This window comes from Bufo gargarizans, chromosome 6, assembly GCF_014858855.1.
Source record: "Bufo gargarizans isolate SCDJY-AF-19 chromosome 6, ASM1485885v1, whole genome shotgun sequence".
Taxonomy (NCBI): Eukaryota; Metazoa; Chordata; class Amphibia; order Anura; family Bufonidae; genus Bufo; species Bufo gargarizans.
This window is the reverse complement of record NC_058085.1, coordinates 283,594,252-283,618,531: the sequence shown is the minus strand read 5'-3', so window position 1 is coordinate 283,618,531 and position 24,280 is coordinate 283,594,252. Positions and strand designations below refer to the sequence as shown.

General features: G+C 44.0%; 1 protein-coding gene across 3 annotated transcripts in view; it reads left to right on the top strand.

Annotated features, from left to right (window-relative positions):
* Positions 1-24,280, top strand: part of TAF4 (TATA-box binding protein associated factor 4) — a 64,879-nt gene that overhangs the window by 37,823 nt on the left and 2,776 nt on the right. For 2 of the 3 annotated variants that reach the window (XM_044298312.1, XM_044298314.1), the window contains 12 exons: positions 201-320; positions 3,233-3,352; positions 5,734-5,856; positions 8,930-9,019; positions 9,140-9,364; positions 10,268-10,415; positions 10,528-10,642; positions 10,727-10,896; positions 12,183-12,313; positions 18,596-18,721; positions 18,935-18,991; positions 19,084-19,203. In XM_044298312.1, coding sequence (XP_044154247.1) covers positions 201-320; positions 3,233-3,352; positions 5,734-5,856; positions 8,930-9,019; positions 9,140-9,364; positions 10,268-10,415; positions 10,528-10,642; positions 10,727-10,896; positions 12,183-12,313; positions 18,596-18,721; positions 18,935-18,991; positions 19,084-19,203 — 1,545 coding nt within the window. The remainder of the gene's footprint in view (positions 1-200; positions 321-3,232; positions 3,353-5,733; positions 5,857-8,929; positions 9,020-9,139; positions 9,365-10,267; positions 10,416-10,527; positions 10,643-10,726; positions 10,897-12,182; positions 12,314-18,595; positions 18,722-18,934; positions 18,992-19,083; positions 19,204-24,280) is intronic. The other variant, XM_044298315.1, reaches the window with a different exon arrangement.

Sequence of the window (24,280 nt, the reverse complement as noted above, 5' to 3'; positions counted from 1 at the left end):
TGCCTTCTCTTCAATAAGCTGATCAGTGGGGGTGTCGGGTGTTGGACTCCCACCGATCTGATATTGATGACCTATAGGTCATCTATAAAAATAACTTGGACAACCCCTTTAAGGGACATAATAAGAAATGTGTTATCTTTCTATGACATCTACAGTGAGTGACAACCCGTATCTCAATATTTCACTTTTCTGATGTGCAGTCTCCCGGAGCACCCCTATTGGCAAGGCAGGTAACGCCAACTACCATCATCAAGCAAGTGTCTCAGACACCAACCACCGTGCAACCCACCACCACACTACAGCGGCCCCCTGTTGTACAGGTGAGTCTTCTCCATCCTCCTAATACCGAGTCACCAGTCCATGGAAGTTTTGCACTATGCATATGGGTCACGCTTTGCTCATTCATGTGTCTGCACATCCAGGGCACAGCATTATGATGTCATCACCATTAGGAATGCTGGAGTTATTCCTGAAATTGTTTCAATATTTTACCAGTGAAGTCTTAATTTCAATGTTATAGAAAGATGCGATTTTCTGTATTTCTATTATTGTTTAAGCCAAGTTCAGACTGGGAATTATTATGCTGAAATCGCAGCCAAAACCAGAGGTTATCCCAGTGGGAAGGAGACATATAAGTCCTTCCTTTTCTATTTCTGATTTCTCTATTATCCACTCCTGGCCTTAACTAAAAAAAATGCCACAAAACTGCATGTGTGAGTTCAGCCTTATGCTGTTTTTCCTCAACGCTACTGGTGCTATTCTCAGTCCTCTGTGTGAACCTGGCCTTACAAATTCATATTGTAATACATGCTGCCTGTCTTAAAGGAAAACACCAACCTGGAATAATTTACAACATGTACAATAAAGGTTTAAATGTTTTCCTAAAAGTGGTATTCCAGGATTTTGTTATTGATGACCTATCCTTAGGGTAGGCCATTAATATCTGATTGGTGGGCCTCTGACACTGTACTCTTGTCAGCTGTTTCAGTGTAACTGCTTTGCCAAAAATAGACAGCTTTGTCCACTATGAGCTGATTACTGCAGCACTGCTCCCATTCAGTCAGTGGGAGCAGTGCTGCTGTAACCAACTGCATCCACAACACAGTGGATGGAGCAATTTTGTTTCTGGCAACTGCCGATGCCTGAGCTAGACTGAAACAGCTGATCAATGGGGCTGTTAGATACCCACTGATCAGAATACTATCCTGAGGATAGGCCATTGGTAACAAAATCCTAAAATACCCCTTGAAGGCTTGAATCACACATTTATTTTTTGATGGGGATTTTGACATGGATTTAAGATGCAGGAAATATAAAAAAAAGAATTTGTATGTCTCCCTCACTTTTCCCCACTTCTGTCATTGGCTCAAAAACTGCATTAAAAACTGCACTGTAAATAGCTATGAAGACTGCTTGTGTGACTCCAGCCTTACTCATCTAGTGCTCATTCTGAGTTACAGCTGGTTTCTATCTCTATTGATGTCTAAGGCCGCATTCACATGGGCAAAATACTAGAGTCATGCTGTGCTATTTTGTGCAGTACAATGCTGGGTGGCATGACAGAAATGTGGTAGACTCCCCTATAGGCCTCATGCACACGACCGTTGATTTGGTCTGCATCTGGATGCAGACCCATTCACTTGAATGGGGGCCTCAAAAGATGCGGACAGCACTCTGTGTGCTGTCTACATCCGTTCCTCCGTTCCGTGGTCCACATAAAAAATATAACCTGGCAGTTATATCAATGGCTTTCCATGCTGTTGCGCAAATGGCGGGACGCACACGGACGCCATCCATGTTTTGTGGACCGCAAAACACACCGGTCGTGTGAATAAGGCTATAGTCAGTGTGTTCACCGTGACTGATCTGGTGCTTCCATTAGTTCTGTTCCTGTAACTGAGCAGAACTATGGAAACCAGACGTCAATGTGAATGCAGCCTTTAGCTGTTGTTTTCCTATTACTAAAGAGCAGTGCAGTGTGGTGGCCCAGGTACCCCACTAAGGGGGGGAGTTATCAAAACTGGTGTAAAGTAGAACTGGCTTAGTTGTTCACAGCAACCAATCACATTCCTCCTTTCATTTTTCAGCGCTCCTTTGGAAAGTTTTCCTTTACACCAGTAAGTCAGGGATCAGCAACCTTTTGGCACTCCAGGTGCTTTGAAACTACAACTCCCAGCATGCACACTTACTCTGCTATTCTTGTAACTTCCATAGAAGTGAAATGAGGATTCTGGGAGTTGTAGTTTCAGAACAGCCGGAGTGCTGGAGGTTGCTGATCCCTTAGGTGACAGCAGGGGTGGAGCAATACTGCTGTTTGTTTCCAATGGCAACAGGAAGAATTCTGAAACGTGAAATAACTTAATATCCGCACTGAGATGGTAAAGTTGTTACAAGGTTAAAGGTGTTTTCTGGGAGTCAAATATTGATGGCCTACCTTTTATGATGATCCGTGTTAGCAGGTTCCTGGGGGTCGGAATTACACAGACACTTGAATGTTACTGATGAGCAGTGCAAAGGCACATCCCCCATACACGGCCTGCCCCCACCATTCAAACATTGATATCCTGTTCTGAGGATGTTGCCATCAGTATTTGACTCTTGGAACGCTCCTCTGAATGGCTAAATATTTTTTATTTATTTTTTTTGTCTTCAAAAACCATATTTTTTATCTCAGATGACATCACAATACTGCTGGCCGCATATAAAGCTGTTTATATCTATTGATCATTTTCCCCTGATTCTTTTTGTCACAACAACCATCTTCTGGCATGGATTGCTCTGCATGATCATCCAACATACATCATTTACAATTTTATGTGTGTGTGTGTATTGTTGTTATTATTTATTTTCTTTTTCAAAGCAATATAAAAGAAGTGATTACTTTAGCAAATGTTATCAGTTTGTGGTGTGTGTCTGCCACCTAGTGGTGTCCAAGGGGCAATACAAACTGAAGAATTCAGAGGTTTATTTTTTAGTATATAGTCAGTTACTTGTGCTAGGATCCGTAAAAGAAGGGGCAAGGCTTACATTGGGATGCAGCTGTGTTGCTTAATATATCGGAATCTTATACTTCTTCCATACAGCTGGCAGTATTTATAACCTAGCTGGTGCGGTAGATTAATGCCAGCACTTCTTAGGGAATCTTCTTGTAACTGTTTTGTGTGTGACTGGCTGAGTGGCGACATTATGCCTATTTGCCAGTTATAATGTGCGTGTTGTTTCTTCTGCGCAGAATCAGATAGTACTCGGCAGCACACCACAAACTGCCACTTTGGGGACAGCAACGGCCGTACAGACTGGAACTCCTCAGAGACCGGTGCAAGGAGCCGCTACCCCTACGACAGCCACCACGGTACAAAAAGCCCAATACTGCAACCCACCTAATGCTTCATTAATTGTAGATCTCCAATTCCAGATTGCTCTTAATTCTAAATTGCAATCTAGTGCATGGGTGGGGAGAAACAGTCTTTCCCCATATGATGGTTCATCTATATACTTGCGGCTTGCTGGGATAACTTATTCGAAATTTATTAGAATATTTTTATTTTATTGACCTGGACAATGTCTTTGTGCCACTAAACTATTACTACATGAAATGTTCAGGATGACACCCCATGTTTCTGATCTCTGTACAGGAAACCTACTAAAAGTAGTTAAAGGGTCTTCATTAGGGCTTATTCATACGGTTGTATGTGTTTTGCGGTCCGCAAATTGCAGATCCACACAACACAGATGCCGGCCTATGTGCGCTCCGCAAATTGCGGACCGCACATGGCCGTCACTCTCATCGAAAATGCCTATTCTTGTCCGCAATTGCGGACAAGAATAGGACATGCGCTATATTTTTTGCGGTGCTGCCGAACGGAACAACGGATGCGGAGAACACACTGTGTACTGTTCGCATCTTTTACGGCCCCATTCAAATAAATGGGTCCGCACCCGTTTTGCAAAAATGCAGAATAAAACATACGGCCGTCTGTATGAGCCCTTAGAATACACATAAGGTCCCTATGACATCACTCCACCTGACCGTAATTGCTCCATAGTGGAGCATCGGCTTTTAGGCCTGAAAATTCAAGTGGTAATAGTTCAGCTGAGAAAAACAAATTTCAGATTCATTGTGCGTAAAGCTGGCTTTAATACAGTTCTGCTGTTGGATCCCTTTTTAATGTAGTTGGGGATCTAGGACAATAAGCCAGTTTAGATTGCAGTGAACCATCTCCATGTTTATTATATGGTTAAACGATTATATTCTTTAAACTATATAGGCAAACATGGCAGATGGTTAAGTCAAATCCTAAAAAAAACAATCGCAAAAGCTTTTGGTTGTGGTTTCTTTTCTGACCACAAGATGGCAGCATACAGTAATAAATACAGCTGCCCCATTCACTATATGGAACCTTAGAGAAGCTAGTTGTACTCTGCTTTGCCATCCTGTTAGTAATCCAGAGTATATGCGCCCGGCAGGCTATGCTGGCTAGTCCTTTTCCGATCAGAACGCTAGATTTGTCCAGCCTCCAACCCCCTCCCATAAAAAAATAAATTTGCCTTGCATAAAGCTGTAACTATCAGATGTTCCTGTATTTATGATGCACTGACTTTATTATGTGGCAACTACTAATGACATGTATAGTAGGAAGTAGAGGTATTGTAGGTGCAGATGTTGGTGAACATGGACGTCCTATTGAGTAAACCAGCAATGATTGTGCAGAGCATGGAGTTGCTAAAAGGGGGAATATGAACAATAAATATTAATTTGCAGAAATATGGTTCCATAAAGAGAATCTCTTTTCATATCACAGTGTTCATTCACCTCTCTACCAGTCCTAAGATTTAAAGGGGTTTTCCAGGTGTTTAATATTGAGCGCTGTGACCTCTTCGCAGCATACCATACACAGTGCCATCCATTTGAAGGTGGATGTGCTTGGTATTGTAAATTAGCCTCATTCACATTGGGCTGCGCTTTAGGCCAGGGATGGCCAACCTGCGGCCCTCCAGCTGTTGTAAAACTGCAACTCCCACCATGCCCTGCTGTAGGCTGATAGCTGTTGGCAGTCTGGGCATGCTGGGAGTTGTAGTTTTGCAATAGCTGGAGGGCCGCAGGTTGGCCATCCCTGGCCTAGGCCATGTAACTGATAAATGTGACGTCACTGAGCTAGGAGGAGCAATGCAGCGTGTTCAGACAGCTGATCGGCGAGGGTGCTGGGAGTCGGACCGCCACCAAACACCCAGAAAACCCCTTTAATTAGCTGAACTGTTTGGCAAATGTGGTATATAATTAAGCAAGACCTTACTGATGTGCTGTAATATGTAACTGTAATGGTACGTAAGAGATCAGTCCATGTATTTACAAAGTTAAACTGCATTTTTCTGGGATTTGGGGTGCTGAAGACTACAGTATGGTTAGACTTTTTTCTTCTTAAGGGTGCGTTAACATCTCCGTTTAGCTTGCCGTTCTTCTTCTGATCCGTCAGAAGAAGAGAGAGGGAGAGAAAAAAACTAAACAGGATCCTGTAAAATAAAAAATAAAAAAATGATCCTTTGAGCCATTTCCGTCTGAGATGGACTCCTGCTTCTTGATTATGTGGGACAATCGGACCATGTGCTTAATTATCATGTCTGCTTTTACATGCTCCTGAAAATGTATGCGCACAAGGTTATGTGTCTGTAGGTTTTACTATTGTAGCTTTACATGGTATGGAGTAATTCATGTACAGATGTATCTTTCCACAGGAAACCATGGAAAATGTGAAGAAATGTAAGAATTTTTTATCTACGTTAATTAAGCTGGCTTCATCGGGTAAACAGTCTTCTGAGACAGCAGCTAATGTAAAAGAACTCGTGCAGAATCTGCTGGTAAGCCGTCATATTCTGCAGGCTCCTACTGTCTGTATGATCAATGAACTTTTTAATTGTAGGAGTTTTCTGGGTGGCAAAGTTTTCAGATAATGGGGCAGCTTTACTAATCGTTAATATGGTGTAAACCTAAAGGATAACTGTTATATTTTTACTCAAAATTCAATTTTCATAAATGTTGCTGCTGCTGTGGTGATAATCCATAATCACTAATTATTGTGTTCACATACCACTTGTTTAATAAGACTCCATCCATAGCAACTGCTCCTCACAAGACGTCTTTCTGACTATCTTCTCAAGATGGCCGCTGATGCCCTTACCCTGAGGCTAAGACCTCCCTCCCTAACTACCCAGAATTCATTCAGCTCATCTCGGGAACCCAACCAATCGTCTTTCTCCAGACTTAAACACGCCCTCTTCCTCCTGAGTAGTTGATCGCAAATTTTTATTGCGAATATCGGCACTATCCCGGTCCGACGGGGGCGCGCACGCAGCGTTCAGGACTGCCCACTACTATGTCCTCCGTCTTTTGTATGTAAAAGATAGGAGACTGAGGACACATAGCAACGCTGTTTTAGCCGCACCACTGAAACGCCTGGGGGAGGAAAGAACATGCTGCAATTACTAGGTAATTCAATACCTCCACAAAAGTATTAACTAGGGAACTAGGGTAAACTTAGTCAGACTAATCCAATTACATAAAAAAATTATAATATGACGGTTACCCTTTAAAGGGAACCTGTCATCAACTTTATGCTTCCCTTATTGATGGCAGTATAACGTAGTTTCTGACGAGCTGATTTCAGTGATGTGTTACTCCTGGGTTAAAAGTAATAGGTTGCTGAGAACCAGAATCATAATCATCGCAGCCAAGCCTGGAAAAGAGACATGGCTGTCCATGATCTCTTCTGCTCACATGCTGATGATTGACAGTTCTCTCGTCAGGGGAAAACTAAGGAGAAGACTGTTAATCAGCAGCAGGTGGGCGGAAGAGCAGGCGATCATGAACAGTCATGACTCTTCTCAGTAGCCATGACTCTTTTTCCAGGTCCAGGATGCTTTATGGCAACCACATCAGTTTAGCTCTTGAGTGACACACCGCTGAAACCGGCTGGTCTAACGCTGTGGTATGCTGTTCTCATATAGGGCACCATAAAATTGAAGACTGGTCACCTTTAATGCAATGTTCACATCTGTGCTGATTGATCCAGTAGTGTGTTCTGGCAAAAGAACAGACTACTATATTTCACCTATCCAGCATAGCCTTATGCTGCTGTTCACTCTTGGACCCCATTGACTATAATGGGAACCGACTGGGATCCAGCACCCATGCCGGAAACTTTCCAGACAAAAATCGCTGCATGCCCTGCTTTTTGTCCGGCCGAAATTTAGCACTGACGCTTGAAACCGGCTGGGTCCCATTATAGTCAAAGGGGTCCGACAATGAACAGCAGTATCCAGCTATGATGAAATTCTGTAGTCTTTTCCTTTGCCAGAATTGACTACTGGATCAGGAAGCCCAAATCTGAACGTACCCTAAAGCTCACAGACTGACTGAGTAGCCCTGCACCAGGTTCATCACACTGGCTTTGGGGTACATTCACATGGGATGTAAATTCAGTGGAAAAAAAAAAAATCTCTGTGATTTATATGTGAATTTGCCACAGAATTTTCTACAGATCTCGCACTATGTACTGTGAAGAGTGAAATCCACAATGGATTATCTGCAGCATAAGTGGACGTGCTGCACGCTTTAGAATCCCCACCGCAGGTCAATTTCCACTGTGCCCTTTTGCCCCATGGTGTGGATGAGACTTTGTAAAATCTTATCCCCTTTGCTGGTACTGAAATACACTGTTGATTTAATTTTTGGGGCTTAATGCAATGGGAAATCTGCAGCGTATCTGCAACATCTGGGCCTAACCTTTGGCTGACGTCTCACAGCATTTTGTGACAGGTCAGTGAGGGTCCCGGCGATCAGACCCCCATTTATGATAAAGTGCTGGCATATTCTAACACTGTAAGATGGGGAAACGCCTTTTAAAGGGGTTGTCCGGGTTCAGAGCTGAACCCGAACATATCCCCACTTTCACCCTGGCAGCCCCCCTGACTTAAGCATCGGAGTAGTACTCCGATGCTCTCCTTTGCCCTGTGCTAAATCGCGCAGGACAAAGGCATTTTTTTTTTAGTTCCGGTGACGTACTGGGCTCTCCTTGGGGCTGCCAGGTGTAGGATTCCACCCAGCAGTGAGCCCGGTGAGGTCAACGGCACTGATGGACGGGCTTTAGCGCTGCCCTAGCCTCTAAAATGGCTAGGGCGACGCTAAAGCTTGCCCATCAGAGCCGGTGACGTCACCGAATACACTTCTGGGCAGAAGCCTCCACCCGGCAGTGTGTTATTGTAAATAAATGAGCCCTCAGCATCATAGATCACCAGGATGCAGAGAGTTCTGGTCAGCTGAACCGTGGTCGCTCCAGAAAATGCGGACGTCACACGGATAGCTTTTCCTGGACCACAATCTCCTGTGTGAATGTGTACTACACAAACTTTACTGTCTTATGTGATCTTTGGCTAGTTTTGCACTAGTGTTTTGGCTTTCAGTTTCTGAGATCCGTTCAGGGCTCTCACAAGCTTTCCAAAACTGATCAGTTTTGCCCTAATGCATTCTGAATGGAAAAGGATCCGCTCAGAATGCATCAGTTTGCCTCCGTTCCGTCACCATTCCGCTCTGGAGGCGAACACCAAATTGCTGCATACAGCGTTTTTCTGTCCACAATGTGGTGCGGAGCAAGACGGATCCATACTGGCGCACAATGTAAGTCAATGGGGACGGATCCGTTTTCTCAGACACAATCGAAAACGGATCCGTCTCCATTGACTTCAAATAGGGTTCAAGACGGATCCGTCATGGCTATATAAGACATAATACAAGATCCATTCATGACGGATTCATGCGGTTGTATTATTGTAACAGAAGCATTTTTGCAGATCCATGACAGATCCGCAAAAAACGCTAAGTACCCTTAGTAATAATAAAATGCAAGTAACCAAGCTTATTTTCTTCTTCTCATAGGATGGGAAAATCGAAGCTGAAGACTTCACCAGTAGGTTATACAGAGAACTAAATTCTTCACCTCAACCTTACCTTGTGCCTTTTCTGAAGGTGAGCCTGTTCTCCAGGTCTGATCACCTTATTGGAATTACAGGCTGCACATTGTATGAAACATGTTATGTTGTCAAATCTCCTCCTGCTTATATCGCCATTTTCTCTTCTTTTCTTCAGAGGAGCCTCCCAGCCTTGCGCCAACTGACGCCAGACTCTGCAGCCTTCATTCAACAGAGTCAGCAGCAACAGCCCCCAACGCAGGCCACCACCGCCCTCACCGCAGTGATGTTAAACAGCTCTGTGCAACGCACAGCTGGCAAGACCACTGCCACCGTCACCAACACATTACAGCAGCCAGTCATCAGCCTTGCACAGACCAAACCTGGACAGCCAACCCCACTGGTACATAAGCATCTCCTCTGTGCATCCATAGAGATTCATGTGGTGCAAAGCTTGATGGCTTGTAATAGAAGTTACATCTATAACATATCGGTCTGTTGAGGCGTTTAAACCTCGCTATGGTTCTAGCAGCTAAGAAACATATCTTGCTATGAACACAAGGCCACAAGATCCGCAAATCATGGACACCGACAGCGTGCAACCCATTGACTTCAGTAGGCCAGTGATCTGCATGTTGTAGCCAAAGAGTATCCTGTCTTTTGCAGCATCATGGACCAGGAACCCCTTTGGCGTGCACGCGGCCGTTGTCTGTTTCACAGATCAATGGTTTGCAAAAAGGGACACAGACATTTGAAGGCACCTTTAGGCCTCATGCATACCACCGTAGCAGGTCTGCTGGTATTGCTGCCCGCAAACAGCGGGAACTCAATATAGGCACCAGTCGTGTGCGCAACATATCATCGACGGACGGTGCGGTGTGGAACAGAGACATGGATCGGAAGCCCATGGAAGCTTTATGGAGTGCTTCTGTGGGTTTTCTGTCCATGCCTCTGCACTGCAGAGTAGGTGCAGACTGTCGGATGTGCAGTGCATCGTGGACCCCATACAAGTGAATGTGTGCATGAGGCCCTTACACTGAAAAATTTTCAACTGAACTATATAGCTTTCTGCTCTAAAAATGCTGCTGATTAGACTGGACTGCATTTTTATGGTGACAAACAAAACCTTTTTAGTGACTCAGCAATGAGATGAAGTAAAAATAAAAAAAGTTAAAACTGCTAGCCTATTTCTAGTCTTGCTGGCTCCTGTTTCTCGTTTCTAAAATATTGGTTAATTTAGGTATGCTGCCATGTCTAACAGTTTAGCTGGGAATCTGTTGCCTCTAACACTCTCCTCTTCTTCTAGGTAATCCAGCAGGCGCATAAAGCGGGAGCAGTAGTACGGCCACCACAGGTCACATTGACCCAGACACCCATGGTAGCACTTAGACCACCTCAAAGAGGGTTAATGGTCACCACTCAACAACAAATACAGTTAAACCAGCTACATACAGGTGAGTCTTGGCCTTGCACCCTACAAGTTGTTGTGTCAGGTTGCATATGGACTGTAGCACAGATATTTGCAGGCGGTAAGGGGTTTTTATGCTTTTTTGTATCTCTTCACAGTTCCAGTCGTGAAACCAACCATCGTAACAGGAAACAAAACATTTCCCACAATGGCGGCGCAGATGGCTGCAGCACAGAAAAATAAATTAAAAGAACCGGGGGGAGGGTCATTCAGGTGAGCATGGCTGCTATTGGCCCCCCTGCCATTTCCCCCAGGTATAGGCAGCTTTTATAAACCTTTTCTATATTCCCTCCTCAGAGATGATGATGACATTAATGATGTAGCGTCCATGGCCGGCGTGAACCTGTCTGAGGAAAGCGCAAGGATATTGGCCACAAATTCTGAGCTGGTGGGCACGTTAACGCGATCCTGTAAAGATGAAACGTTCCTCTTGCCTGCATTACTACAGCGAAGGATACTAGAGATTGGTAAATCATATTTGGCACATTTTTGAGCACCTACAAAGATTACGTGGGGTGCATATAGATACCTGGATGGGATAGATTTGGAAGCTGTGACATGGCTTTCTTCCAGAAACTGTGCCACACCTGTCCAGGGGTCGTATCTAGTATTGCAGATGTGCTTTTGATTGAAATGGGGTTGAACCACAATGCCACATACAATCTGTAGGTAGGAGTGGCTATAGTTTTTGAAGAAAGCAGCCATGTTTTTTTTTTAACCTTATACAACCACTTGAAGGATCGTATCACTGACCAGTGTTCATGGGAGCAGCTTGTCTGTCCTTAAGAGAAGCCTGTCACCTCCAAAATTGGTTTCAGAGTATGCATGCCACCAAGTAGGGAAGTTGTCCTAAAACATAATCATACTTTTCTTTTAAAAATCCGGTCCAATCCTGAGAAATGCTTCTTTTTATCTTTAAGCAATTACTTTCTCAGGGCACCATGGGTGGGACCGCTATGCTTGGTGCTCTAGTGCTCTGCCAGTAAGGGCTCATGCACACGACCGTATGCCCCCCGGAGCTGCATACATTGTGCAAACGGTAGCGCACAGCATCATAGGTTACTATGATACTGTGCGCATCAGGCCACTTGCGGAACTACTGTCCTGCACTCATATGCATGCAGGACCGATGCACACAGCATCACAATAACCTATGATGCTGTGCGCTGCCGTTCGCACGATGTATGCCGCTCCGGGACATATGGCCCGCTCACGAACCGTATGTCTCGGAGGGCATACGGTTGTGTGCATGAGCCCCAACTCTGCACATCTATACCCTTCAGTCCCTGAGATTTCACAGCAAGTAGCAATGATTCCTTTCATCAGTGGCCTCCATTCACTGAGCACTGACTCCGCATACGCTAGTTCCCCTGTCAGTCTCCAGTGTAGCTGAAAAGAGGCCGCTGATGTACGGAATCCCACCATCAGCGGCCTCCATTCACTTAACTAGGGTCGGACTGTGCACGTGCTAGTTCCCCTGTTAGTCCCCAGTGTATATGAATGGAGGCACTGATGGTCGGAATCCTCCATCAGCGGCCATGTTCCCAGCACAACACTGGCACACAGATCAGGCGACCTACATATAAACATGAATTATTCATATTAAACTATCAGATATCAGCGCCGATCGTTTAATAATGCTTATTGCTAGCGGTGTGCCTGCGCTGTTATCAGCACATGTGCAGCTAGTAATGTACAGCGGCCAACCCCTTTAAGAACTGTCCCTTCATTTTACCCATTTCTTTTTCTGTAGGTAAAAAACATGGCATTACAGAAATCCACCCAGACGTCGTTGGTTATGTTTCTCATGCTACACAGCAGCGACTTCAGAACATTGTAGAGAAAATCTCAGAAACGGCTCAGCAGAAGAACATTTCTCATAAGGTGAATTGTACGGTCAAAGTAACTGAAATGTTTCACCTGCAGCTTATCGATTTGATGTGTCTCCTCCACTGGCAGGGCTTTATAATGCATCATTAGGCTGGTCGCCTCCCACTGTCTGAGGGGATTGGGGATGGGCACATGAGGCACTCTCAGCGGGCATGGTGAAGTAATAATCTGCGCGGGCGAAAAGGGTGTTCATGCAAATCTATTTCTCAAACAAGCAGGTTGGGGTTACTCCTTAAAGAGAACGTCCCTGCTCTCTGATATGTCTGTTTTAGAAACGACTTGCTTTCTATGAGATAACAATTCTGGAACATCTTTTCTGGGAACTCTGCCTTGTACCTGTACCTCTGTTATTCCTCCAAGAAGTTCATGAATAAACTAACAATTGGGTAGTTACCGGTTAGGGGTCCCTTCACACTCTGATACTGTATGGTCACTGCTGACTGTGCCAAACTCTGTAAGGACACACCACTTTGACAACGGGAGTGGTAACACCTAGTTGTTTAATTTATTAGTTTTTAGGAGGGATAGCAGAAGAATAGTAGAATGCAAAAATAAGAAAGATGGCGATGGAAATTATTACATGGGGAACACGATGTTGGCGATCGTGGCAAACCGCAGGTCAATTCAGACCTGCGGTTCGCGGGGAACAGAAACTTTAGGATTCCAAAAATGTTCCTGTATCCCTCCCCCCTGCACCCCTGAGTTATTTGAGCACGGTGGGAGGTGCAGGGGGAGGGTTGCGGGAGGTGCGGCAGGCGGGATCGCGATCCCCCGCCCGCCTCCCATTGAATAATCGTTGGCGTCTAGTGGGTTATACCAGGGTGCCAGCATATTGCTGGCACCCTGGTATAAACGGCTGACATCGGTGATGCGATGTCAGCCGTTTAACCCTTTCCATACAGCGGTCCGCTGTATGGAAAAGGTTAACAGCGCAGGGAGCTCCCTCCCTCTCCCATTGGGGGGGCTGCTGTGCCTTTGCAGCCCCCCGAGAGCCCCGTCCCTACCCTTCCCCGTCTGCGCAGTTCTGGCCACTACTGAGCAGACAGGGAAGGTTCCCATGGCAACAGGACAATCATTGTGTAAAACTTACATAAATAAAAAAAAATTGTATACATATTAGGTATCGCCGCGTCCGTGACAACCTGCTCATGATCTAACCTGTCAGATGAATGGTGTAAATAACAAAAAAAAACGGTGCCAAAAAAGCAATTTCTTGTTACCTTGCCGCACAAAAAGTGTAATATAGAGCAACCAAAAATCATATGTACCCTAAACTAGTACCAACAAAACTGCCACCCTATCCCGTAGTTTCTAAAATGGGGTCACTTTTTTAGAGTTTCTACTCTAGGGGTGCATCAGGGGGGCTTCAAATGGGACATTGTGTCAAAAAAAACAGTTCAGCAAAATCTGCCTTCCAAAAACCGTATGGCATTCCTTTCCTTCTGCGTACAGAAGTTTATGACCACATATGGGGTGTTTCTGTAAACTACAGAATCAGGGCCATAAATAATGAGTTTTGTTTGGCTGTTAACCCTTGCTTTGTAACCGGGAAAAAAATATTAAAATGGAAAATCTGCCAAAAAAGTGAAATTTTGAAATTGTATCTCTATTTTCCATTAAATCTTGTGCAACACCTAAAGGGTTAACAAAGTTTGTAAAATCAGTTTTGAATACCTTGAGGGGTGTAGTTTATAGAATGGGGTGGTTTCTATTATGTAAGCCTTGCAAAGTGACTTCAGGCCTGAACTGGTCCCTAAAAATTGGGTTTTTGTAAATTTCAGAAAAATTTCAAGATTTGCTTCTAAACTTCTAAGCCTTGTAACATCCCCAAAAAATAAAATATTATTCCCAAAATAATTCAAACATGAAGTAGACATATGGGGAATGTAAAGTCAGCACAATTTTTAGGGGTATTACTATGTATTACAGAAGTAGAGAAACTGAAACTTGGAAATTTGCTAATTTTTCCCAATTTTTGGTAAAATTTTTTTTTTTTTTTTTTTTTTTTTTTTTCATGCAAAAAAATAAATAAATTTGTAACTTTATTTTACCAGTGTCATGAAGTACAATATGTGACGAAAAAACAATCTCAGAATGGCCTGGATAAGTCAAAGCGTTTTAAAGTTATCACCACTTAAAGTGACACTGGTCAGATTTGCAAAAAATGGCCTGGTCCTAAGGTGTAATAAGGCTGTGTCCTTAAGGGGTTAATTCGTTTGAGACCTGGCCATGTTCAAGGGAACCGGTCATCAGATCTGCACTATGTAACCAATTACAAACTGCCGCTGCTCTCATCATACAGTCCCCGTCAGTAATTGTTCTTTTTATCGCCTCACAGCAGTGAAGAAACCACCTTTATAAAATGAACCCGACGTGCCCGAGCTTTGTGACCTGAAGTCATTGGGGTGGCTCCGTGCGATCACCAAGCCACAAGGCCGCTGATGTTGTAAGCCGCCCATCCATCTCTGACATTTCTCTAGCTTGGCCTCGTCATCTCTGGCACATTACTACTTGCTTGTGGCCAAGAGCTGGATGGGCGGCTTACAGCATCTGCTCTGTGACACAGCGATCGCAAGGAGCCACCCCAATGACAGGCCTCGGGCATGTCGGGTATCTAATATATAAAGCTGAGTGTATGTATATCTGCTAAAGGAATCCGCACCGTCGCGTTTACAATCACGAAATTTGGCACACAGGTACATCAGGTGTCTGGGAAGGTTTTAGACTAGGTCTCGGATCTCTAGGATTTACCATTCCCGAGATATTTTCATAAAAATGCATTAGCCAATAGAAGCTTGGTCACATGACCCTTATCAGCCAGTAGAAGCTTGCAGGTCCTCCAGCCTCCACATACAGTTTTACTCCAGGTTTCCATAACAACCCAGCCATTTATCTTTACTGCTGTAGGTCAGCTTTAAAGGAAATCTGTCACCAGGATAATCGCTATTGAAGTAAAGCCATGGCCTAATAGCGCTTAGTACCTTATTTCAAGATGTGCCTTTGTTCTAGCAATAGATGGTTTTTATCTTCTGAAAATCCAGTTTATCTGGTATGCAAATGAGCCAGCAAGAAGGAGCCCAGACACGCCCCCTGCCACAATGTGTCCACCCTCAAAAGATGAACTTAAAACCCAGGCCCTGCTAGGCCACGCCCTGATTCAGTTAGACCCCCCCCCCACTTATTAGCCAACAGGGATTGAAAAAATGAAGTTAAAAATCAACTTCTGTCAGCTGCAGAGGTGGGAGGGAGGGTGACTTTCTTCCTGCAGCTCACAGACAGCACAGTGCTGCTTTATGAGAGTGAACTGTTCAAAAGGACATCCCTGTATCCATCCAGGCCCTGCGCCAGATGGAGGACCGGAGTCTGAAAGCCGGACTGTCCGGCCTAAAACCGGACCTCTGGCCACCCAAGGGGAAGACTGCTGTGGAGGTCACAGTTAAAAGGAAGGTCCGCTATGGAGGTCAGTCTTAAGGGGCATATTGCTGTAAAGGTCATGGTTAAGCGGGCGGGGTCCTGTGGAGGTCACTGTTAAAGGGGAAGGCTGCTGTAAAGGTCAAAGTTAAGGGGGTGGGCTGCTGTGGAGGTCCAATTTTAAGGGACAGGGCACTTTAGGGGGGGGGGGGGGAGAGGGGTCAGTGTTAAGAGGTGGGGGCTGTGGAGGTCACTGTTTTGGGGGCGGGGTGCTGTAGATGTCACTGTTATAGTGGATATAGTTGATCTCTCTTAACATACACATCCACACACAAACATTAAATGAAATAGATTAAATATACCCGAGCGAAGCCGGGTCCTTCTGCTAGTATTTTAAAAGCCCGAATGCACACGCTGTTGTTCACGGGCTGGATTCCTGCTGAGTGCAGGAGCGCACGGCGTCATTGGTTGCTATGACGCCGTGCGCTCCCTGCTGCCGCCACAGTACAGTAACACACTGGTATAGATCATGAACAGTTATCACTGGTATAGAGCGTGAACAATGGCCGTGTGCATTCGGCCTAAAGGTGATTTTTTTTTTTTTTTTTTTTCAAGAGGCTATGAGGAGATAAAAAGAACAATTTGATGGGAACTGCATGAGGAGAGCATGTTATTGGTTACATAGCCCAGATCAAGTCACCAGGAGGTTTATCGTCGGTGGGTGGTCCACCTAGGTTTATCACATTGGTACAGTATGTTGTGATGGAAAGGCTTCAAAGGTAGAGGGTGGCCGTAATGTAGCCGGTGAGTGGCTTACAAGTCTGGTTTTGTGAAGTGTGACTAAAGGCAGATAATCGCTAACCAGTTAATCTGCCGTTGTAAAGATGCCACCGATTACCTGATAAACAAGCACTAAATAGGGGCTTTTTAGTGCCGTCTAAACAGCCCCTGCTGCTGGCAATCAATGATTCTGTAAGGCGACGAGCAATGGCATTAATGAGCGCTCCTCCCCATACTGTGGAGGAGATCTCTGCATGTAAATACAGTTGTCTCCTCCGCAGACGAGAAGGAAACGTTCCTTCCTGACTTAAGAAGTGTAAAGGGGCCTTTACTAATGTACTGCACAGGAATTAATAGCTACATTTATGTGGCTGCTGATCGGCTCCTCTCATGTACATTCCAGCGCAGGACCATGAAGGTGATGTGTTGTATTGTAATGACTACTACATTCCTATAAGCATTGTAAGCAGATTTGCATGGGTAATGCATTAGCAGTAAATACTCTTTGGCAACTGATGAAACTATTATGTGTAATTTAGTTGCTTGCAGTTCCATGTTGATGTAAGTCCTATTTGGGAAACAATGGGTTGTATATGTAAGGTGGCACTACTTTGAAGAAGCGCTCCCACAAAATGTTTTATTCTCTTATCTGTCAGAAAGTTACATGATGTAACCTGTAGTGAAGGTAATATTCTTACTGTATTTGTGAGTTATCCCCTGCCTTCTGATCCTCAGCTGTGTCATGTGACCAACACTCTTACTTTCCCAATAACACAGCATTGTAGGGTACTTTCACACTTGCAGCAGAGGGTTCCGGCAGACAGTTCCATCGCTGCCAATCCGGACGCAAACTGATGGCGTTTGTCAGTCGGATCCGTCTGACAAATGCATTGAAATACCAGATCAGTCTCTCAGGTGTCATCTTGAAAAACGGATCCGGTATTTTATTTTTTGCATTTTTTTAAAGGTCTGCACATGCGCAGACCGGAAAGCCGGATCAGTTTTGCCAGAACACTTAATGCCGGATGCGGCACTAATACACAGATTTCGGCAAGTGTTCAGTATTTTTGTCCGGAGATAAAACTGTAGCATGCTGCAGCATTTTCTACATCCAAAAAACGTAAGAAGGACTGAACTGATGCATCCTGAACAGAATGCTCTCCATTCAGAATGCATTAGGATAAAACTCCAGTATTGAGCCCCTGTGATGGAACTCAACCCCGGAAAACAAAAACGCTAGTGTGAAAGTACCCTTATGTGTGGACAGGAGGCCAGTTTCTCTATGTATTCCTATGGGAGTCTCAATGTCAGTCTTATAGGAATGAATAGAGTGACTGAGTCCTGTCCTGTGTCAGTTGGAAATGACCCTGTGTTCATTCCATGTCCACATGGCCGTCCTGCAAAAAAATAGAACATATCCTATTATAGTCCGCATTATGGACAAGGATATGATTGTTCTATTATGGGCCGACCGTTCCATTCTGCAAAGTGTGGAACGCATATGGCCGGTATCCGTGTTTTGCGGATCTACATTTTGTGGACTGCATTACAGTCGTGTGCATGAGCCCTAAGCCATGCTCTTATCAGAGATAAGGAGCCGTCAGTTAAGCTGCTTGACTGAACAGAGTAAAAATTCTGAGCCTGCTACTAGAGACACCCAAGGCTGCACAGAGACAGGGGTTCATAATTTTTTAGAAATAACAATTGAAAAAAATATTTGTATTATTTAAAATGAGTACAATGCAATAGTAAAAGCGCCCTGACAGGTGTACATACCCTATAGGGTTCTAGTGTAGTGACACTGTGCAATGTGCTCTTACTACCTTGAACAATCCAGGCATGTTATTTGCATCAGTGACTGGAGATGCATCTTGAGGGTACAATTCTACAACCACATTTTGATGTGTGACGGGGCTGATAATGTACAGGTCATGTATCTGAAAAACTGGCTGTGTCTTTAGAGTATGAGCTGTATTTGTGATGTGTCATGGCGACTAAAAGGGTCTGTTTGGTGTATACTGTAGCCCATGGTTTGCTAGCACTATATAGTGGCTACTTTTTCATAATCTTGCCTTCTGTCTGCAGGAGGACGACCGGTACGAGCAGTCAAGTGACGTTCGGACACAACTCAAGTTCTTCGAGCAGCTCGACCAAATAGAGAAGCAAAGGAAGGACGAACAGGAGCGGGAGATCCTCATGCGAGCAGCAAAGGTCGGTGTACCGCGCACAAAGTCACTATGTGGAGCATAGAGGGGGGGGGGGGGGGATGGGAAAATGTGCCTTGGCCTAAGAATTATACAGTGTCCACCTATAAACATGCCCCAATCATAGACCAAGAAAATAGTCGATTTCAACAGACCAAAATTGAGTAGAAGTGATTTTCGTGTTAAGTGAAATCTCACGTTACTCTTCTTGACACCACAGTCTCGGTCACGGCAGGAAGATCCTGAACAGTTACGGCTAAAACAGAAGGCCAAGGAGGTATGTAAATTAGTGCAAAATATACAGTCTTGTTTTTGTGGTTACAGAAACCCAGCTATATTAACTCTTTGTACTCTTTGCCATTTTTTTAGATGCAACAGCAGGAATTGGCACAAATGAGGCAGCGGGATGCAAATTTAACGGCGTTGGCAGCTATTGGTCCTCGAAAAAAGAGGAAAGTGGAATCACCGGGTTCTGGGTCAGGGTCAGAGGTAAGCATCCATAGGACTAAAGAAGTTTCATGTGCCCTATTATCTGACGGACATAAGCTGTGCATGAACAGCCATGACCTTCTCGCAGCTTTTAGTAGGCCGCTGACGAGACGTTCATTGGTCACGTGGCCTGGGTGCAGCTCGGCGCCAAAGAAATAAATGGGGCTGAGCTGTGATACTAAGCACAGCCACTATACAATGTTTGGTGCTGTGCTTGGTATGCTACGAGTAGGCCACGGCACTACTGAGAGCACCTGTGCCTTCTCAAACTGATGATTTGCAGGGATCCCTGGTGTTGGACCCAGACAGATCATATACTAACAACCTATCCAGAGGAAATCTCGGAAAATCATTTTAAGTGTTAGTCCTATCTCAGCCTTTCATGGCTGAGATGGGAATAACATGATTAACGGATGGGCAGGGTTAAGGATATGTCTGAGCAGGATGTGCTTCACATAGCACCGAACAGGCAGTATAACAGCCAACTACTCCTGAGCTACCAGAAACGGCTTACCTCTCTGTGCTACGCTGGTTGCATGGCTCCCATTCACCGCGATTGGAGTTATGGAAACAGCTGTGCACAGCCTGCTTGATATTTTCTTTAACGGAGTTCTCCAGGAATGATGTAAAATGGCTGCAAGTGCCCCATTAATACCTCCCATTAACATGTAAATAGGATGGGTTTCAATCATTCGCAGAGCTTAAAGAAGGGACGGGGGAGACCTCACTATAAATTTTGCTTCAGTGCCTGCACATACTACACGTTGGTGAGCTTTGATTTCGGGCTGCTCGGCCTGACTGCATACCGCACACAGGATCGCCCCATTACTTTCCATTGTAGAGCGATCCAGTGTGGCCACAAATAAATAATAAAAAAAAGTGTCAGTGAATGCTTGTTTGCAACAACCTATTACACAAGCCAATGCAAAGTGAATGGGGAGGAATGATCACTTCCACAGTCATTCCTCCCTCATTCAGTTCTATTGATTATTTGTAGCCCATCCCTGATAACAGATGTGCTGATGATAATTGTACATCTATCATCCCGATTAAAATATGCAAATCAGCCGACAAACGAGTTATTCCTTGTTTATTGGCTTATCAGTGGCATGATTATACAGGCCAGATATCCGGAACGCGCACTCCTAATATCCCTAGTTATTGTCCTAAATTTTGTGCTGTGTAAAGACATTTACCAGTAAAAATAATTATTTAACAAGTTCCTGCAGCATGGCCCCTGAAACCGAAAAGTTATACTTACCTGCTCCCCGCCACTCTGGTCCTTCACATTGCCCTTGCTGCCTCCATCTCCTGATCCCAGCACTGTTTACATCTGGCTGGCCATGAGAATGGTCACACTGCTCCAGCCAATGACTGGCTTCAGCGGTAATGTGGCCACAAGCAGCATGTGAACGCTGAAACCAGTCACTGTCTGGAGTGGTGTATGTGACCATGTCCATGCACTGCAGGGTGCAAACAGTGCAGGGACCAGAAGATGGAGCCAGCGGGGGCAGTGCAGAGGATTGGAGTGGCGTGGAGCAGGTAAGTATGAATCTTCTGTTTCAGGGGCATCATTATAGCTCCTTATTCTTTAAATATGCAAACAAAATTATTATAATTCCCTATTTTTGTGTTATATAAGACCGTTTTGGTTGATGTGGGTGTTTTTTCTTTTATGTTTTTTTTTTTTAACTTAATTTTTAATATATTTCTGCTACATATTATGTCCCCCAAGAGGCACTTTTTGCTTTTTATTTTTTACTTTTATTTGCATTTTTTTTTTTTTTTTTTTATAATTGGTTTATTACTGATACTTATTTTTGTAAATATATTTTTGCCACATATGTCCCCTAAGAGCTCATAAAAAAACCATTGGGGAACAGTGAACACTTACCGTATTTTTAATTTCTTTTTTTTATATTTTAATAATGATCTAAAATATATATTGCATATATTATAAAAATTCACATCATTAGTCCCCAAGAGGTCACTGAAAGGTCTCCCTTTGGGAGACAATGAGGACTTTTTACGAGGCAGGGCTGATCAGGGTCTACTAATCCTGCAGCTCTGTGCTTCTCTGCCCCCAAGACACCCGGCGATCATGTGACTACATAGCGCTCATCGAAAGCTATGCCACCTTTCTGAGGAGAAGGCAGAAGTGCTGATGAAGTGCTGATAAACTGCTTCTGCCTTCTCCTCGGCTGACCCGGGGACCCGCTCTGCCCCTGCTAGACTGCAGCAGCCGGTGCTGTCATCCAGCTCAGTGCGGCACTCCAGACAAACACAGTTGTCCAGCAGGACAGGGGCCGCAAACCTTGGCTCTAGGGACACATGCAGCCTGCGGGTTGTGCACCCCTGCTATAGAGAAACTGTGCTGACCAACCTGTATTCGTCCTGCACTCCAAAACGTCTGGATTTCAACACAATTCCAAGTAATGTGAAAGAATTTTGCATCCACTTCCCGAAATCTAGGACGAGTTCTCTGTGTATCCTATTTTGGAATGTAACTTAAGATTACAGACAGTCGTGCCTCATCAATTCTCCCAAGTGCATTTTCACATTTTTTTTCTTTTTCTACCTAATCTAGCCCAAAAATTCCCTGTGGCTTTTTTGTTAGATACCTGTAAATTTGTGCACTAAATGAAAAAAAATAAAAAATCTGGAAATTCCAATGAAACTAACTTAAAACAGGATTTTCCAACTGTTTTCTAATAAGCATGTAATGCCTATTAGTATCTACGGCTAGTTTCACATTAGCCCTTGAGATCCACTGCCGGAATATCCTGCTGGATCTCTGTGCATTCCGAAGTTTGTAAGGCTCCGTCCGACCCCATTTACTATTAGGGACAGGCGAAGAAAAGAATTGGATGGAAGTAACAGGACTTAGAAAAAAAAAAAATATATAGATATTTTCCAACCTGAACATCTTTGCAGAACATTAAAGAAGCACTCCTACATAAATTGTTATTCTCTGACCTATTCGAAAGGTACATGATGTAAAATTTAATGAAGGTAATTTTCTTACCAGTGACTGTATTAGTGAGTTATAACCTCCCTTCTGATCCTCAGCTGTGTCATGTGACCAATACTCTGACTATCCAAATAGCACGTGTGGACAGGGAGACAATTTCTCTATGTATTTCTGTGGTAGCCTTTATATCAGTCACATAGGACGGAATAGAGAAGTAACTGCCTCTTCAACTGACACAGGACAGGAAGTCAGAGTGTTAGTCACCTGACACAGCTGAGTATAAGAAGGGAGGTTATAACTCACCGGTAAGATTACCTTGACTACGGTGCACATCATGTACCTTTCTAATGGGTCAGAGAATAAAGATTTTTGTGGGAGTTCTTCTTTAAATAAAACAAAGCATATCCCTTCCCTTTCCTCACCCATAATTCAACATATACACAAATAATAATACATTTTTTTTTAAATTATACCAAATCCTAATTATAATTTTTTTTTTTTTGTTTGCATCATCCAAGATATTTAATAGGTGCTGGAACATATTCCTTAAAGAGGTATTCCATCAATGTCAGGCGTGGGTCCCCCCCATTTAAGTCTACTTTCACACGTTTTGGGTCTCAGTTTGTGAGATACGTTCAGGGCTCTCACAAGCGGTCCAAAATGGAAAAGGATCCGCTCAGAATGCATCAGTTCAGTCTCCATTCCGCCTTGGAGATGGACAACAAAACTCTGCTTGCAGCGTTTTGGTGTCCGTCTAATGAAACTGAGCCAAACGGATCCTGGCACACAATGTAAGTCAATGGGGACGGATCCGTTTTCTCTGACACAATCTGGCACAATAGAAAACAGATCCGCCCTCCATTGACTTTCAATGGTGTTCAAGACGGATCCGTTTTGGCTATGTTACAGATAATACAAACAAATCTGTTCTGAATGAATGCATGCGGTTGTATTATCTGGACGGATCCGCACAAAACGCGAGTGTGAAAGTAGCCTTATTCCCCCTCCAAACTAAATTCACGCCATTCAACTAAAAATTTTATTTGAAACAAAATAGAAAATTGTTTCAAAATACCATCTTCTCCAATGAGACCCTGTCTATCCTATGTAAAAGGGTGTTACAAGAGCACAATATTGATGATCAGTCTGATTCCCACTCCCGCTGATCTGTTTTGAAGAGGCTCCTACCCTGAATGATCCGGCATCCTCACAGCAAACCAAGCACAGCGCCGTATGTTGCATAGTGCCCGTGCTTGGTATTGCATCCCAGGCCCATCTACTTGAAAGGGATTGATATGCACACAGGCCTTGTGACCAATCGCATTCAAACAGCTGACTGGCAGGTGTTCCTGGAGGCGGACCTCCATTGATCAGATAATATCCTAAGGATGGATCATCAATATTTTAATCCCAAAAAATCCCTTTAAGCCATGTAGCAATCCTTAGTTTGGTTCGGCGCATAAAAAGTAGTACTGTAGATTCCTGTCCTTCTGTTCCAAGAGGTCCCTTGATGCCTAAATCTCTCCAGATACCCAAGGTTGTACTTGTAACAGAATCATCCAAAGCCATAGTCACTGACTTAGCCTACTTGATACTACGACCAGAATCTCTCAATCGCCTGAATTATGTATGGGACATTAATGTAAATGTGAATATATACTTAATAGCTGTCTTTTGAATGGTTTTAAAGGGGTCTTCTCACTTCAGCAAATGGCATCTATCATGTAGAGACAGTGAATACAAGGCAATTACTAATGTATTGTGATTGTCCATATTGCTTCCTTTGCTGGCTTGATTCAGTTTTCTATTGCATTATACACTGCTCGTTTCCAGGGTTTACGACCACCCTGTGATCTAGAAGTGGTCGTTCTTGCAAACTATTGGAAAAAGTGCTAGCCTCTCTGGTGGCTGAGACCACGGGAGTAAGCATAGGCAAAGCATAAACTTTTTCCTACAGTGTGTAAGCACGACCACTGCTGCTGGATTGCAGGGTGGTCGTAACCCCTGCATATGAGCAGTGTATAATGTGATGGAAAAATAAATCTAGCCAGCAAAGGAGACAATATGGACATTTACAATACATTAGTAAGGGCCTTGTATTAACTT